We start from the raw sequence: 16,078 nt of genomic DNA, 5'->3' as shown, positions 1-16,078 counted from the left end.
AGGTGGAGAGGAAGAGAAGAAATAACAGCGACTTCTCTCTTTCTCTTACCCTCTAATGTTGTTCCAGAGCCTGCTGGAAACCAAGTTGTGTAAAAGTTTTGGAATCTCAGGCTGTAGTGTCTGGCTACCTGAGATAAAGAGCAAAGTATGGAGAAGATATGCAAAGATTCTGAACACATTCAAGTCCCAGCAATGACAGTTTATTCTTTTTGGCACTCAACATCTATTTTCCTCCTACTATGCATTTCTTAAAAAATTTTTTTTTCCTAATTTTACTTACCTATTTTTGGTTGTGCTGAGTCTTCATTGCTGCATGGGCTTCTCTCTATTTGTGGCAAGTAGGGGCTACTCTGGAGAAGGCAATGGCACCCCACTCCAGTACTTTTGCCTGGAAAATCCCATGGATGGAGGAGCCTGGTAGGCTGCAGTCCATGGGGTCGCAAAGAGTCGGACACGACTGAGTGACTTCACTTTCACTTTTCACTTTCATGCACTGGAGAAGGAAATGGCAACCCACTCCAGTGTTCTTGCCTGGAGAATTCCAGGGACAGGGAAGCCTGGTGGGCTGCCGTCTATGGGGTCGCACAGAGTCAGACATGACTGAAGCGACTTAGCAGCAGCAGCAGCAGCAGCAGGGGCTACTCTGCATTGTGGTGCACAGGCTACTCATTGCTGTGACTTCTCTTGTTTCAGAACACAAGCTCTAGGCATATGGTCAGTAGTTGCAGCACGCGTGCTTAGTAGTTGTGGCTCCTAGGTTCTAGACCTTGGGCTTAGTAGTTGTGGTATATGGGCTTTAGTCACTCTGAGACATGTGGAATCTTCCAGGACCCATCAACCTGTGTCCCCTGCATTGGAAGGTTGATTCTTCCACTGCACCACGACGGCAGTCTCCACTATGTATTTGTTATACAACTGCACAAATTAAAAAAAGAAAAACAACTGATACAGTATTTTAATTGAATAATATTAAGGATTTTTGTTCAGTTACTCAGTTGTGTCTGACTCTTTGTGACCCCATGGACAACAGCCTGTCCTTTACTATCTGTCGGAGTTTGCTCAGACTCATGTCCATTGACTTGGTAATGCCATCCAAACATCTCCTCTTCTGTTGCCTCCTTCTCCTGCCTCCAGCATCAAGGTATTTGCTAATGAGTCAGCTCTTTGCATCAGGTGACCAAAATACTGGACCTTCAGCTTCAGCATCAGTCCCTCCAATGAATATTCAGGGTTGATATCCTTTAGGATGGACTGGTTTGATCTCCTTGCTGCTAAGGGACTCTGAAGAGTCTTCTCCAGTACCACAGTTCAAAAGCATCAATTCTTCAGCATTCAGCCTTCTTTATGTTTCAACTCTTCCGTTAGATCTGTATCAGATCTAATCCCTGAATCTATTTGTCACTTCCACTGTATAATCATGAAGGATTTGATTTACGTCATACCTGACTGGCCTAGTGATTTCCCCTACTTTCTTCAATTTAAGTCTGAATTTGGCCATAAGGAGTTCATGATCTTAGCCACAGTCAGCTCCAGTCTTGTTTTTGCTGACTGTATAGAGCTTCTCCATCTTTAGCTGCAAAGAATATAATCAATCTGATTTTGGTATTGACCATCTGGTGATGTCCACATGTAGAGTCATCTCTTGTATTGTTGGAAGATGGTGGAAGACCAGTGTGTTATCTTGGCAAAACTCTGTTACCCTTTCCCCTGCTTCATTTTGTACTCCAAGGCTAGACTTAACTGTTACTCCAGGTGTCTCTTGACTTCCTACTTTTGCATTCCAGTCCCCTATGATGAGAAGGACATCTTTTTTGTGTGTGTTAGTTCTAGAAGGTCTTGTAGGTCATCATAGAACCATTCAGCCTCATCTTCAGCATTAGTGGCTGGGGCATAGACTTGGATTACCATGCTGTTGAATGGTTTGCCTTGGAAACAAACAGATCATTCTGTCATTTTTGAGACTGCATCCAAATCCTGCCTTTTTCTGTTGACTATGATGGCTACCCCATTTCTTCTAAGAGATTCTTACCTACCATAGTAGATGTAATGGTCGTCTGAATTAAATTTGCCCATTCCAGTCCCTTTTAGTTCACTGATTCCTAAAATGTCAGTGTTCACTTTTGCTATCTCCGGTTTGACCACTTCCAGCGTACCTTGATTCGTGGACCTAACATTCCAGGTTTGTCTGCAGTATTGTTCTTTACAGCATAGGACTTTACTTTTACCACCAGACACATCCACAACTGGGCTTCATTTCCATTTTGACTCAGCCTCTTCATTCGTTCTGGAGGTCCTTCTCCACTCCTCTCCAGTAGCATATTGGACACCTATTGACCTGAAGGGTTCATTTTTCAGTGTTATATATTTTTGCCTTTTCATGAATGGGTAAAGATGATGTCGATGTCATACATATATACAATGTAATATTACTCAGCCATAAAAAAGAACAAAATGCCATTTGCAGCAGCATGGATGGACCTGGATATTGTCAGGACAAGGAAGAAAAGAAGTCAGCAAAAAAAAAAGGAAAAATATCATATGACATTACTTATATGTGGAATCTTAAGAAAATGGTACAAATGAAGTTATTTAAAAAAGAGATACACATGTAGAAAACAAATTTATGATGAGCAATTTATAAGAAGGGGCAGAAGAATTGAGAGATTGACTTACATCCATTATAATATATAGAATAGATAATAAATAAGGGCCCACTGTATCACACAGGGAACTCTACTCATTACTCTGTATTGATATATATGGGAAAATTTTCTTTTAAAAAGTGGCTATATGTATATGTGTAAATGATTCACTTTGCTGTATACCTCATACTAAACATTGTAAATCAATGATATTTCAATAAAAATTTTAAAGTGAATAAATTTTCATGTCTATTCTCCTTTCTTGAGTGAAGCACTATGACCCATCTTGGGTTAAAGTAAGAAAATGTTTTTGAAGGCTAGAATGAAAACACTGTAAAAAAATAAAGAAAACCTTAAAAGATAGCTGCCCATACGTAACCGTCAATATCATATTTCTTCCTCAAATTGTCTAGGACTTTTTTAGTCAATCATATAGTATACAACTATGATGTAATCACTAATTTGGCAACATAGTATCAATGTTTCTATTCTTGAATGAGTGGGAATGAAATCATATGCAGAGGGAAGTAAAGGGACAGTTTTAGAAAGCAGTCATTAACACCTATTGTGTGTGCAGTTATGGACAGAGAAAAGGCAATAGTGTGTAACCAAACACACACATACGAAACAAACAAAAAAACTCAAATCTTAGAGGAAAGAATTTCATTGAGGACTGAATGAAAAGAATGAAATTTGAGAGAATTTTAGTTCAGATGAGGTTGAGAATAGTCGTCAGCAAAGAGTGAAAGGTTGTAAGGACCAAAGCAGTGGTGTTATTGAGGAACTTGGGGGTTGAAAAATGGAATGCGAAGGATTCCACTTTCTGAAGAATTGTCACCGAAGGAACGCAGGCAAACTCAGACAGATGAATAAATCTAGTGAGTGATGAGTCAATGCAATTAGGGCTATAATATAGTTCATTAAATGGAGAGATGAAATTCATATTTGGGGAGTTCATTTATTTTCCAAACAACAACTTCATGGATTACAAGTGTAAAGTAATGTCATTACATTTTACTAGAGCTTGGATCATGGGGATTGGATTAAGTAGGTTTCAAAGGTTTGACTTCAATCAATCACATCCAAAATCTAATCAATCAACTTTTCCAAATCTAATCATGTGCACCTATACCTTTCTATAGGGCTCATAACTCTATAGCTTGTTAAGAAATGGGTGTGGTCCTCAGAGCATATATAAAGCATCCAGCAAAGATCCAAGCTCTTTTTCTTCAGACGTCAGAGCTGTTGTGTTTGGAGTTGGCTGGTCTGTGGATACTTTTGAGTTTCTGCCACAAGGAGGTGAGCACCTAAACTCTGTCCTGAATTTAACAGAGTTACTTACTGAATAAGATTGGAAATTTTCATTAACAGAACCCAAAGGTGAGTTTGATGAAGGTACAATGATTCTGCTATGTTCACTTAAGTAAGCTGTAATGGTTATTGTGGACACAAAAGATTGTTTTTAATTTCAACAGTAATATCTCTATGTGATCACTGAATCAAGCATTTATTCCATGTGAGATTTGTAGACAAATTGCTTATTTTACTCACTCTATGTCAAGTCACTTCCTTACAGATTGGGGGTAAAAGAAAACTGGTTAGCATTGTTCAGAAAATTAAAATAGTTAACCTATATAACAGGAGCTAATCCAATGCCTAGAAATAGTAAGCAACACTTATTAGGTTCTCCTATTATTTTCATATTGTCATGATCATTAATGTTATCAGTATAGAAGTGATTATATTCATAATTAATTTTTTGCCAGTTTCTAGGCCATTCTAACGGAGAAGGCAATGGCACCCGACTCCAGTACTCTTGCCTGGAAAATCCCATGAATGGAGGAGCCTGCTGGGCTGCAGTCCATGGGATTGCTACAAGTCAGACACGGCTGAGCGACTTCACTTTGACTTTTCACTTTCATGCACTGGAGAAGGAAATGGCAACCCACTCCAGTGTTCTTGCCTAGAGAATCCCAGGGACGGGGGAGACTCGTGGGCTGCCATCTATGGGGTCGCACAGAGTCAGACATGACTGAAGCGACTGAGCTTACTGTATTTCCTCTTCATCAAACTGTGTCCTTATTTGATGGACATTTTAGTCCATGGTGTTAGGTTCTATACTACTGAACATTTTGTAGTCATTGATCAGAAGTCTGTAATGGCCCTGTCAATAATTTTTGCCTATAAATATAACTGTGCACATCACTGCTCATAATTTTTCCAAAGACATCTTAAACCTGATGTTATTGTTCAATTAAGCAAGGGTTTACTTTCTGTCTCTTTTGACCAGAGCTAAATTTTCAGCCTTGGAAAGAAGTAGCCTGTTACATTCAACTTCTCAAAGACAGGGAAGATAACAAGAATCGTGTAGTTAAACCAAATACTTAGTCACAATGTGTGATAACTGAAATTACATCTTCATGCTCACTTTCCCTTATCCAAATATTTTCCATTTAAATATTTGTTTTAATTAAATATTGAATTTAATTAAAGATTAGATTGGCTCTTGTTCAAGCAAGCAAGTAGTTTTCTTAGGTTTGGAAGATGACACCAATATTGAGAATATCTGTGGCAGATATTTTATCTGTAATATTAAATTAAGTTATTTAATCTAAAATTTATATTTTCCATTACCTTTTAGGTCATTAGATGTGTTTGGGTCTTAAAAGACATTCCTAAAGACATGAGTATTTATAAAATCTGTAGAACTCCTAAAATGTTCAAAATGATGTATACATTTCATAGTCTTTACAAAGAAGAGCATGAGTTAAATGGGTGAAATTAATCAGAATACCTTCTTGTAAAGGTCATAATTGTTACTTTTTTAAAGCCATTAGTTTGCAGTCTGGAATTGCAGTTTTCAGAGTGGATCCAATCAACCAAAAGGGATTCCCAAGAAGTGGCATTTGTCAAAGAGAGAAATATTAGAAACGAAGAGGATATTAAATTGCTTCCATTAACTACAACTCTGGAATTTCTAGTGTAGACAGGAAACCTTGTGTACATTCAAACATTTTTCTTATGTTTTAAAAACCAGTTGATTAATTTTTAGTGATTATTGTTGTAGCTTGAATGTTCACTAGTTCAAAATATGACCAACTCTGATGATCTAAACTGATTCCAGGAAAAATAGTTTTCCTGAACTAGAAATAACATATTTTTTAAATTTCTTTTTGTCTTAAAGGAAGGAGTTTTACTATTTAAGTTGGAAGCAAACACTGAAATGTTTATAGTTTTGGAACTTCAAAATTAAAGCCAGCATTGATTATATTAAGTTTAAATTCTTTGCAAACAATTTTGCTTGTCTTTAAAAAAAAAAAAGCACATATGATACTTCAAAGCAAAAGAGAACATCAGCATAGAGATAAAGTGTGTGCAGGCTCAGGATCTAGTCAGTGAGTCATGAAGAGCTGTTGAGAAAGATAGAGACAGACTGAGAATACATATGTACTTCTACACCAATCAGCTAATAAAAGTAACTCCGGAATCATCGTAACATTTACCCTCTGATCTAATCTTTAGCTTTTCCATGTAATTTAGGTATGACTGAGATCATGGTTTATTTTATACAAAAAAAGATGTTAGGGGCTCTCTATCTAATTTCATCATTTGTATCAAACCATGATCCCAACCTCTCTGTATTCAACATTTCTAGATTTGTATTGGGGGGTAAGTAAATATGGAAATTAATTAGGAGTTCAAGACAAGACTTGGTCCAAAGACTTTATTTCCCCTGATCAGGGCAGAAGAAAGACTTTCTCTCTCTTATACTCTATATTTCTCTCTTTCATTTTCAGAAACATGGATTCAGACACACTGGAAGCCTTCCAGAGGGAACTCACCTGCTCCATCTGCATGAACTGCTTCCTGGACCCCGTCACCATAGACTGTGGGCACAGCTTCTGCCGTCCCTGTCTGAGCCTTTGCTGGGAAGAAGGCCAGACTCCAAGGAGCTGCCCTGAGTGCAGGGGACTATCAGAGAGGCCTGATTTCCAAACCAACATTGCCCTCAAGAGGCTGGCTTCCCTTGCCAGACAGGCCAGAGCTGACCACGACCACAGCTCTGAGGAGCAGATCTGTGTGACACACCAGGAAGCCAAAGGCCTCTTCTGTGAGGCTGACCAGACCCTGCTCTGTGGGCCCTGCTCTGAACGCCCCGAGCACGCAGCTCACAGCCACAGGCCAATACCCAGGGCTGCTGAGGAGACCCGGGTAGGTAACGCCTCTCGAGCAGTTTGGGATCTAGAGGCTCCTAAGTCAGAGAGGAAGATGAGGATGCTGTGATGGTGATGGGGGTGGAGAGAGTGGAGGTGGGAGTTCTGAATGTGTATCCTCACATATAATGTGTCCTTTCAATGTTGTTGCCCAATTGTCCACACGTGTGGAAATGCAGCATCCCGGGGTGGGTGGCACCAGGGCCACAGGCTTCTGATGGGAGCCTGAGGTTTTCTTACTCACGCTGTATTAGAGTCTGAGTGGCAGTTTCTTAGGAAATGGATTTCATCATCTGTAAAGTTCCCCCAATTCTCTAGTATGCTCTTCTGTGACACTGAAATGTTCCAGTCAAATTAGATTCATGTGGGAAAACTGGACCACAGTACTCTAACTCAAGATTTCTGTGTTACCAACAACTGCCTTTGCTCATGAATAAAGGGATAAAACTTATGATATCATCTTCCATATCGCTAAATCTCATGGATATTTTTCAGGAGAAACTTCTGAATAGAATGGATTATTTATGGGGAATGAGAGAAAAAATGCGACTCATTCTGAATCAGGAAGCTAAAAAGGCTCGTTCATTTAAGGTAAGAATAAAAATGTTCCTAATTATTTGTATAGATATGGATAGAATGCTAGCTTAGATGTTTAGGTCACTATATGTTCCCCTTAAAGGATATTGGTCTCTTTCTTGGAAAAGTATTGTTTTCAAATGACCTATCAGTAATCACATTTAGAACAGGCCAATGCATTCTAGTTTGAAGAATACTGGTGTGTTGGAGAACCAAAACATGAAAAGTATGCCTAGGGCAAGTTTTGAAGGTTTGAATGAATGTTCTCAGATGTGAAGTATAAGACAATATTGCACTCAGTGTGACTGAGAAGGAGAGGAGAGTAGTACCTAGAGGGAAAATAGAGCATATTTTAAAAATTTTACTAAGTGGGATTTGCCTCATAGAAGAATACTTGGAAAAATCAGGGGAAGAAAAAAAAAAAGAGAAAAACAACATTCAGGTTAGAAAGGAAATAATTGATAGAGTAAGAACCCTGATGTTTTGGAGAAGACTCTTGAGAGCCCCTTGGACTGCAAGGAGATCCAACCCATCCATCCTAAAAGAAATCAGTCCTGAATATTCATTGGAAGGACTGAAGCTGAAACTGAAACTCCAATGGTTTGACCACCTGATGGGAAGAACTGACTTATTGGAAAAGACCCTGATGCTGGGAAAGATTGAGAGCTGGAGGAGAAGGGGACGACAGAGGATGAGACAGTTGGATGAAATCACTGATTCAATGGACATGAGTTTGAGCAAGTTCTGGGAGTTGGTGGTGGACAGGGAGGCCTGGCGTGCTGCAGTCCATGGGGTGGCAAAGAGTTGGACACAACTGACGGACTGGACTGAAGAACCCTGAAGAATTCTCCTAGGAAGAGAGCCTGGGACCCCTCAGATAGCTTGATTTATACACAGGCGGAGACTAAGCACTAAGAGAAAGGATGGATAGGAAGGACCAACAAATATTCAAGACCTTTTGATGTGTGAGGCAAAAATTTTTCAAGAGCTTTTTTGATAATATTTAGGAAATAATATTTGAGATTTTCTTTTAAATGTGAACCTAATCAATGCTTTGAATCCACTATCCCATCAGAAGTTTGTGGCCTTAAGGAAAGAGATGATCAAACTTGAATATCAGAGGATGCATCCAATGCTCCAGGGGGAGGAGCAACTGCACCTGGAGGCCCTGGAGCAAGAAGCAAATGAGATTTGTCACCAACTCAAGGAGAGTGTGTTCAGAATGACTCAACAGAGAGAAAGTCTGAAAGAAACGTATAGAGAGCTGAGTGAGTTGTGCCGCAAGCCGGACATGGAGCTGCTCCAGGTGAGAAAGGAGGGTCCGTCCTCAGAGAGAGAGACACTCTTCTAGACGAGCTGCTGTGACACTGAAATGGTCCCTGCATATACTGTTACTCTCAGCCAAGGGATGGTGCTCCCTGACCCCCATTATTGTATTTGTCTAATCTCCTATTTCATCATATCCTGGTAATCTTAGGAAGATTTTTGCCCTTTTTCTAGCTAACATAGGGCCAGATATGTTCAGTTTGATCCAGAGTACTATTCAGACAGATGATCCAAAATCAGCAATATTTTGTGACCAGGGGTCAAGTTAACTTCTTGGAATAAATCTCAGTAGATGTTATCCTAAACCTTTGTCGCTTGGCTGTTATCCCAAACTTAGTGCAGACACTGAGGTTTTCCCCATTTTCTAAGCAAGATTGTCAGAATTGGTCATTAGTTTCAAGGCACTCTAGAGTTTGTCTTACATGGTTCCCTGTTTTGCTTTAATTGTTATCATAGATGGTGAAATTGCTCCTTGGGAGTAGCATGGGCAATGAGTGACACTGGGATCCTAGATGTGGCTGCATCATTTAACACACTCTTCCTGGCCTCCTTCCTTCCTTAATGTGCCCTGAGGAAGCCCATCATGTTTTACTTTAAGCTCTGTTATTAACATGGCTTCTGATTGTTCCTTAGAAGAAAATTAGAAAGACAATACCTTATTGAACAATCAGGAACAGTACAGAAAATGTAAAAGGACAGAACTCTCATGATTAACATCTTTTTTTTTTTTTTCCATTGCAGGCCTTGGGAAATGTATTAGAGATGTGAGTATAAATTAATGATTTTTAATTCTGATCAACTTTCTCTGTTTGATTAAGTGTGTTACACATTTCTTTCTTGGTACCATTGGAAATTGCTTTCAGCTCCTCCTGAATATCTAAATTCCAAAATGAAAAATCTCTTATTGAAAATGCATAATATTTGCAGATATCTTATAAGCATGTTCCCATACACTTTAAGTCATTTGTAGACTACTTATGTGTGTATGTTTGTGTGTGCTAAGTTGCTTCAGTCCTGTCTGACTCTTTTTGACCCTATGGACTGAAGTCCACCAGGCTCCTCTGTCCATGGGATTCTCAAGGCAACACCTAATAGATAAATGCAATTTAAATGACATGTAAATAGTTCATTGTTATTTGGCATTTTCAGGTTTTACCTTTTGGAACTTTCTGAAAGTTTTTTCTAAGCATTTTCCATTCAGAACCAGAGTGGAGGAATGGTTTGAGTGTGATAGTTTGAGAATATGGAATTGACATATATGCACTAAGCCGTATCTGGCTCTTTGTGACCCCATGGATTGAAACCCTCCAGGCTCCATGGAATTTTCCAGGCAAGAATACTGGAGTAAGTTGGCATGCCCTACTCCAGAGGATCTTCTTGACCCAGGGACCAAACCCGTGTTTCATGTCTCCTACATTGGCAGGGGGGTTCTTTACCACTAACACCATCTGGGAAGCTCACAATAAACTTTAGTGAAGGGAATTTTCTAAGCTGTCAAAAAGGAAGCACCTACCATAGTGAGCTGGATAAGAGAGTAAAGAGGGAGATTCTCTAAGAATGGAAAAAAGGGCTATGATTTTGTTCCTAGCAGTAGCAGTGACTTAGCCTGTTTCATCACAGCAAGCCCTCTTGTAAGCAGGACCTCAGAGGGAGGGCTTCCTGGTGTACTCTGGGATATTAGGCTTCCAGGACCAGGGAAGCCAGGCTTAAATTGGATTCCCTTTCTGGGCTGACAAGAACAAAGGTGTCTCACTCAGTGAACTCTTCCTTGTATTAATAGAATGTATCCTTGATAACTACTTGCTATCTCAAGTCTCAAAGGAATTTCCTGAATTTTTTGGTCTCTGTAAACTGCCCAGGATCTTTGCATTACCTGAGATGGAATAGAGGGAGGGAATGAAGTTCAATGATTTGAAAACGGAAATCATGTCTTGGAAGAATGCAGAAGTTGCAATTTGATATAACTTACATTTAGAAAAGAATATAGTAACATTTTTATATTCCCAAGTGTGTAGAATATAATACATATGCAATTAACCAAAAAATAAGAGAATTCTGACAATATATCCTGGAATAAAAATTTTTTTTTTAAATATTCATATGATTACCCTTTGGCCTTGACATATATTGATGTCATTTGTTACAGGACTGACTCGGTAGAGATGCAGCAACCTCAGTCAGTGAACCCAGAGCTCACTTGCTGGCCTGTCACTGGAATCCTAGACACGCTGAACAGCTTCAGAGGTGAGGGTCAGCCCTGTGGTGATCAGGACTGCATTTCATGAGAGCTTCCTAGGAAGGAACTTTCTTCTGTTATTTTACATTTTCTGACATTAAGTTAGTACATAACTTTACAAAGTTGCTACATATTTTCTGCCTATATTAATACAATCGCCATTGAGCTTTGCAACCTAGAGTTTACTGATGATTTAAAGCCAGACATATGTTTATGTCATAGACAGCAAGAAAAGAGCAACCAGGTTGATCATGTGATTATAAAGAAATAGAATTTAGTTTTGTGAAGATCAGTCAATCAAAATATCAATCAATATTTTGCTTACTCAGTTATTTCACTCTTGAAAGTTAAATATGTCCTTGCTGGGTTCTAATATGCTCTATGTTATAACCGCCTTTATAAAAAACTGCATTGTAAAAGAATATTTGTTATCAGAAAAAAAATCGACAAGAAAGACTAAAATGGCTTAAGTAGAATAATTGTATTGCTGTTGGATCAATCTCAAAACAGCTGAAGGATATGTGAACATGGTTAGCCAGACGTACTTTTATTTATTTTTTTTAATTTTTTAAAAAATATTTTATTTTATTTGTTATTTATAAAATAATATTTTATTTATTTATTTTTACTTTACTATATTGTATTGGTTTTGCCATACATTGACATGAATCTGCCACGGGTGTACAAGTGTTCCTCATCCTGAACCCCCCTCCCACCTCCTTCCCCATACCATCCCTCAGGGACATCCCAGTGCACCAGCCCTGAGCATCCTGTATCATGCATCAAACCTGGACTGGCGATTCATTTCACATATGATAATATACATGTTTCAATGCCATTCTCCAAATCATCCCACCCTCACCCTCTCCCACAGAGTCCGAAAGACTGTTCTAAACATCTGTGTCTCTTTTGCTGTCTCACGTACAGGATTATCATTACCATCCTTCTAAATTCCATATATATGCTTTATTATACTGTATTAGTGTTTTTCTTTCTGGCTTACTCATTCTGTATAATAGGCTCCAGTTTCATCCACCTCATTAGAACTTATTCAAATATATTCTTTTTAATGATTGAGTAATACTCCATTGTGTATATGTGCCACAGCTTTCTTATCCATTAATCTGCTGATGGACATCTAGGTTGCTTCCATGTCCTAGATATTATAAACAGTGCTGTGATGAACATTGAGGTACACATGTCTCTTTCAATTCTGGTTCCCTCGGTGTATGTGCCCAGAAGTGGGATTGCTGTGTCATTTGGCAGTTCTATTTCCAGTTTTTTAAGGAATCTCCACACTGTTCTCCATAGTGGCTGTACTAGTTTGCATTCCCACCAACAGTGTAAGAGGGTTCCCTTTTCTCCACACCCTCTCCAGCATTTATTGCTTGTAGACTTTTGGATCGCAGCCATTCTGACTGGTGTGAAATGGTACCTCATTGTGGTTTTGATTTGTATTTCTGTGATAATGAGTGATGTTGAGCATCTCTTCATGTGTTTGTTAGCCATCTGTATGTCTTCTTTGGAGAATGTCTCTTTAGTTCTTTGGCCCAGTTTTTGATTGGGTCATTTATTTTTCTGGAATTGAGCTGCGGGAGTTGCTTGTATATTTTTGAGATTAGTTGTTTGTCAGTTGCTTCATTTGCCATTATTTTCTCCCATTCCGAAGGCTATCTTTTCACCTTGCTTATAGTTTCCTTCATTGTGCAGAAGCCTTTAATTTTAATTAGGTCCCATTTGTTTATTTTTGCTTTTATTTCCAGTATTCTGGGAGGTGGGTCATAGAGGATCCTGCTGTGATTTATGTCGGAGAGTGTTTTGCCTATGTTCTCCTTTACGAGTTTTATTGTTTCTGGTCTTACATTTAGTCTTTAATCCATTTAGAGTTTATTTTTGTGTATGGTGTTAGAAAGTGTTCTAGTTTCATTCTTTTACAAGTGGTTGACCAGTTTTCCCAGCACCACTTGTTAAACAGATTGTCTTTAATCCATTGTATATTCTTGCCTCCTTTGTCAAAGATAAGGTGTCCATAGGTGCATGGATTTATCTCTGGGCTTTCCGTTTTGTTCCATTGATCTATATGTCTGTCTTTGTGCCAGTACCATACTGTCTTGATGACTGTGGCTTTGTAGTAGAGCCTGAAGTCAGGCAGGTTGATTCCTCCAGTTCCATTCTTCTTTCTCAAGATTGCTTTGGCTATTAGAGGTTTTTTTTTTTTTTTGTATTTCCATACAAATTGTGAAATTATTTGTTCTAGTTTATTAGTAGCTTGATAGGGATTGCATTGAATCTGTAGATTGCTTTGGCTAGTATGCTTTCTTTCACTATATTGATTCTTCCAATCCATGATCATGGTATATTTCTCCATCTATTTGTGTCCTCTTTGATTTCTTTCACCAGTGTCTTATAGTTTTCTATATGTAGGTCTTTAGTTTCTTTAGGTAAGGTAAGGTGAAGTCGCTCAGTCGTGTCCGACTCTTTGCGACCCCGTGGACTGTAACCTACTAGGCTTCTCCATCCATGGGATTCTCCAGGCAAGAATACTGGGGTGGATTGCCATTTCCTTCTCCAGGGGATCTTCCCAACCCAGGGATCAAACCCAGGCCTCCCGCATTGGAGGCAGACGCTTTAACCTCTAAGCCACCAGGGAAATCTTAGTTTCTTTAGGTAGATATATTCCTAAGTATTTTATTTTTTTCGTTCCAATGGTGAATGGAATTGTTTCCTTAATTTCTCTTTCTATTTTCTCATTATTAAAGTATAGGAATGCAAGAGATTTCTGTGTGTTGATTTTATATCCTGTAACTTTACTATATTCATTGATTAGCTCTAGTAATTTTCTGGTGGAGTCTTTTGAGTTTTCTATGTAGAAGTTTTCTATGTAGACGATCATGTCATCTGCAAACAGTGAGAGTTTTACTTCATCGTTTCCAATCTGAATTCCTTTTATTTCTTTTTCTGCTCTGATTGCTGTGGCCAAAACTTCCAAAACTATGTTTAGTAGTAGTTGTAAGAGTGGGCACCCTTGTCTTGTTCCTGTTAGGGGAAATGCTTTCAATTTTTCACCATTGAGGATAATGTTTGCTGGGGGGGTGTCATATATAGCTTTTATTATATTGAGGTGTGTTCCTTCTATTCCTGCTTGCTGGAGAGTTTTTATCATATGGATGTTGAATTTTGTCAAAGACTTTCTCTGCATCTATTGAGATAATCATATGGCTTTTATTTTTCAATTTGTTAATGTGGTGTATTACATTGATTGACTTGTGGATATTGAAGAATCCTTGAATCCCTGGGATAAAGCCCACTTGGTCATGATGTATGATGTTTTTAATGTGTTGCTGGATTCTGATTGCTAGAATTTAGTTAAGGATTTTTGCATCTATGTTCATCAGTGATATTGGCATGTAGTTTTCTTTTTGTGTGACATCTTTGTCAGGTTTTGGTATTAGAGTGATGGTGGCCTCATAGAATGAGTTCAGAACATAGTTTTAGAAGGTCCCAAATTATTCATTTATGCCTTTTCATAAAATTTTAGGCCTCTGAAAATAATTGGTGCAGAATAAAACCCCAAAATGTCCATATGATAGTAACATGTCATCCACATTTTTCATGCTATTAAAGACAAATGAAATAAGAAACGATTTCTAAACAAAAGAAAAAAGAATGTTTAGGTTAGTCCTGAGGTGAAGTATCAAGAGACTGACATTAAATCAGATTTCACACGGTTCTCCATATATCTGTCTTTTTTTCCTTTTGCTAATTGATTTGAGATGTTTCTATATGCTCTAGATACTAATAATAATTATTCTTCACAGAAAACCAGTCTGAACTTCATCTGCTCTTTGTTTTTTGTTTCCTTGGAAGAAGGAAAATGAAAGAATTTATTGAGTTGAGAGATTCTATCTCTCATGACATGGAAATTTCAGTTGCTGACCTGATTTTTGTTCTCTCTGCAGTGGATAACGTTCTGCGTCAAAAAATGACCTTTCATAATGTGAGCCTTTCTGAGGATAATACAAGTCTGATGTTTGGAGATGATGACCATGGCATGTCCAGACAGCCCCGGGGTAGGGAGAGTTTTGTGGCCTGGGGAGCTCGGGCCTTCACCTCCGGGAGGCATTACTGGGAGGCAGATGTGACGCAGTCCTCCAACTGGATTCTGGGAGTCTGTAAAAACATCTTGACAAGTGATACCACTATCAGCATTGATTCTGAAGAAGCATTTCTTCTCTTTTCTATGAATGTGAACGATCATTATAGTCTCTTCACCAACGCTCGACCCTCAGTTCAGTATGTGAAAAGGCCTCTGGGTAGGATTGGCGTGTTTCTGGATTATGACAATGGAGCTGTGAGCTTCTATGATGTTTTCAGGAGTTCCCTCATATATAGTTTCCTTCCTTCCCCCTTCTCCTCCCCTCTGAAGCCTTTTCTTTGCCTTAGGTCTCCATGAGTTGCCCACTTCTGGGACCATTTATTGAAAATACTTCTCTGGGGATATTGCTGTCCTTAACCTCATGTGAGGACACAGGATACCTGACTGTCCAAGCACATTGTTACTTAATGTAATATAATGATTGTGTGTTTACAAAATGGCATAACCATGCTCTATGCATTAATTTGTTAAACAAATTTTCTTTTAATAAAATTTTTATGGAATATTTAATAGAATATAATCTATTGCCTTTCTTCCTTTTTAAGTAACAATTCTATTAAACTAAAAATTATATACCATAAAGATCACTGCATTTAAACCACATGATTCAATGTCTTCTAGAAATATATAAAAATGTGTGAAACCAGAAATATCTAATTCCAGAACATATCAATCACCCCCCAAATTTCCAATGCCCATTAATGTTTACAAACTCTCTAAGCATATACCATCTCATCATAACACTGAGCAAACTTTCCTCAAATTAGTAGATAATTTTAGTACTTAATGGAAATTTCCAAGAAAGAAGAGACGATATTTACCTTTTGTGGTGGTTTAGCCACTAAGTCATGTTTGACTCTTTTGTGACTCCATGGACTGTAGCCCGCCAGGCTCCTCTGTCCATGGGATTCCCCAGGCAGGAATACTG

General features: G+C 38.5%; 1 protein-coding gene across 1 annotated transcript; it reads left to right on the top strand.

Annotated features, from left to right (window-relative positions):
- Positions 6,333-15,529, top strand: LOC102181365 (tripartite motif-containing protein 64). Its single transcript, XM_018043531.1, has 6 exons — positions 6,333-6,854; positions 7,352-7,447; positions 8,508-8,751; positions 9,048-9,055; positions 10,903-11,002; positions 14,954-15,529. The coding sequence occupies exons 1-6, from the start codon at positions 6,444-6,446 to the stop codon at positions 15,445-15,447; spliced, it is 1,353 nt and encodes a 450-aa protein (XP_017899020.1). The 5' UTR covers positions 6,333-6,443; the 3' UTR covers positions 15,448-15,529.

Source organism: Capra hircus, chromosome 29, assembly GCF_001704415.2.
Source record: "Capra hircus breed San Clemente chromosome 29, ASM170441v1, whole genome shotgun sequence".
Lineage (NCBI taxonomy): Eukaryota > Metazoa > Chordata > Mammalia > Artiodactyla > Bovidae > Capra > Capra hircus.
This window is presented reverse-complemented; position numbering and strand designations above follow the sequence as displayed.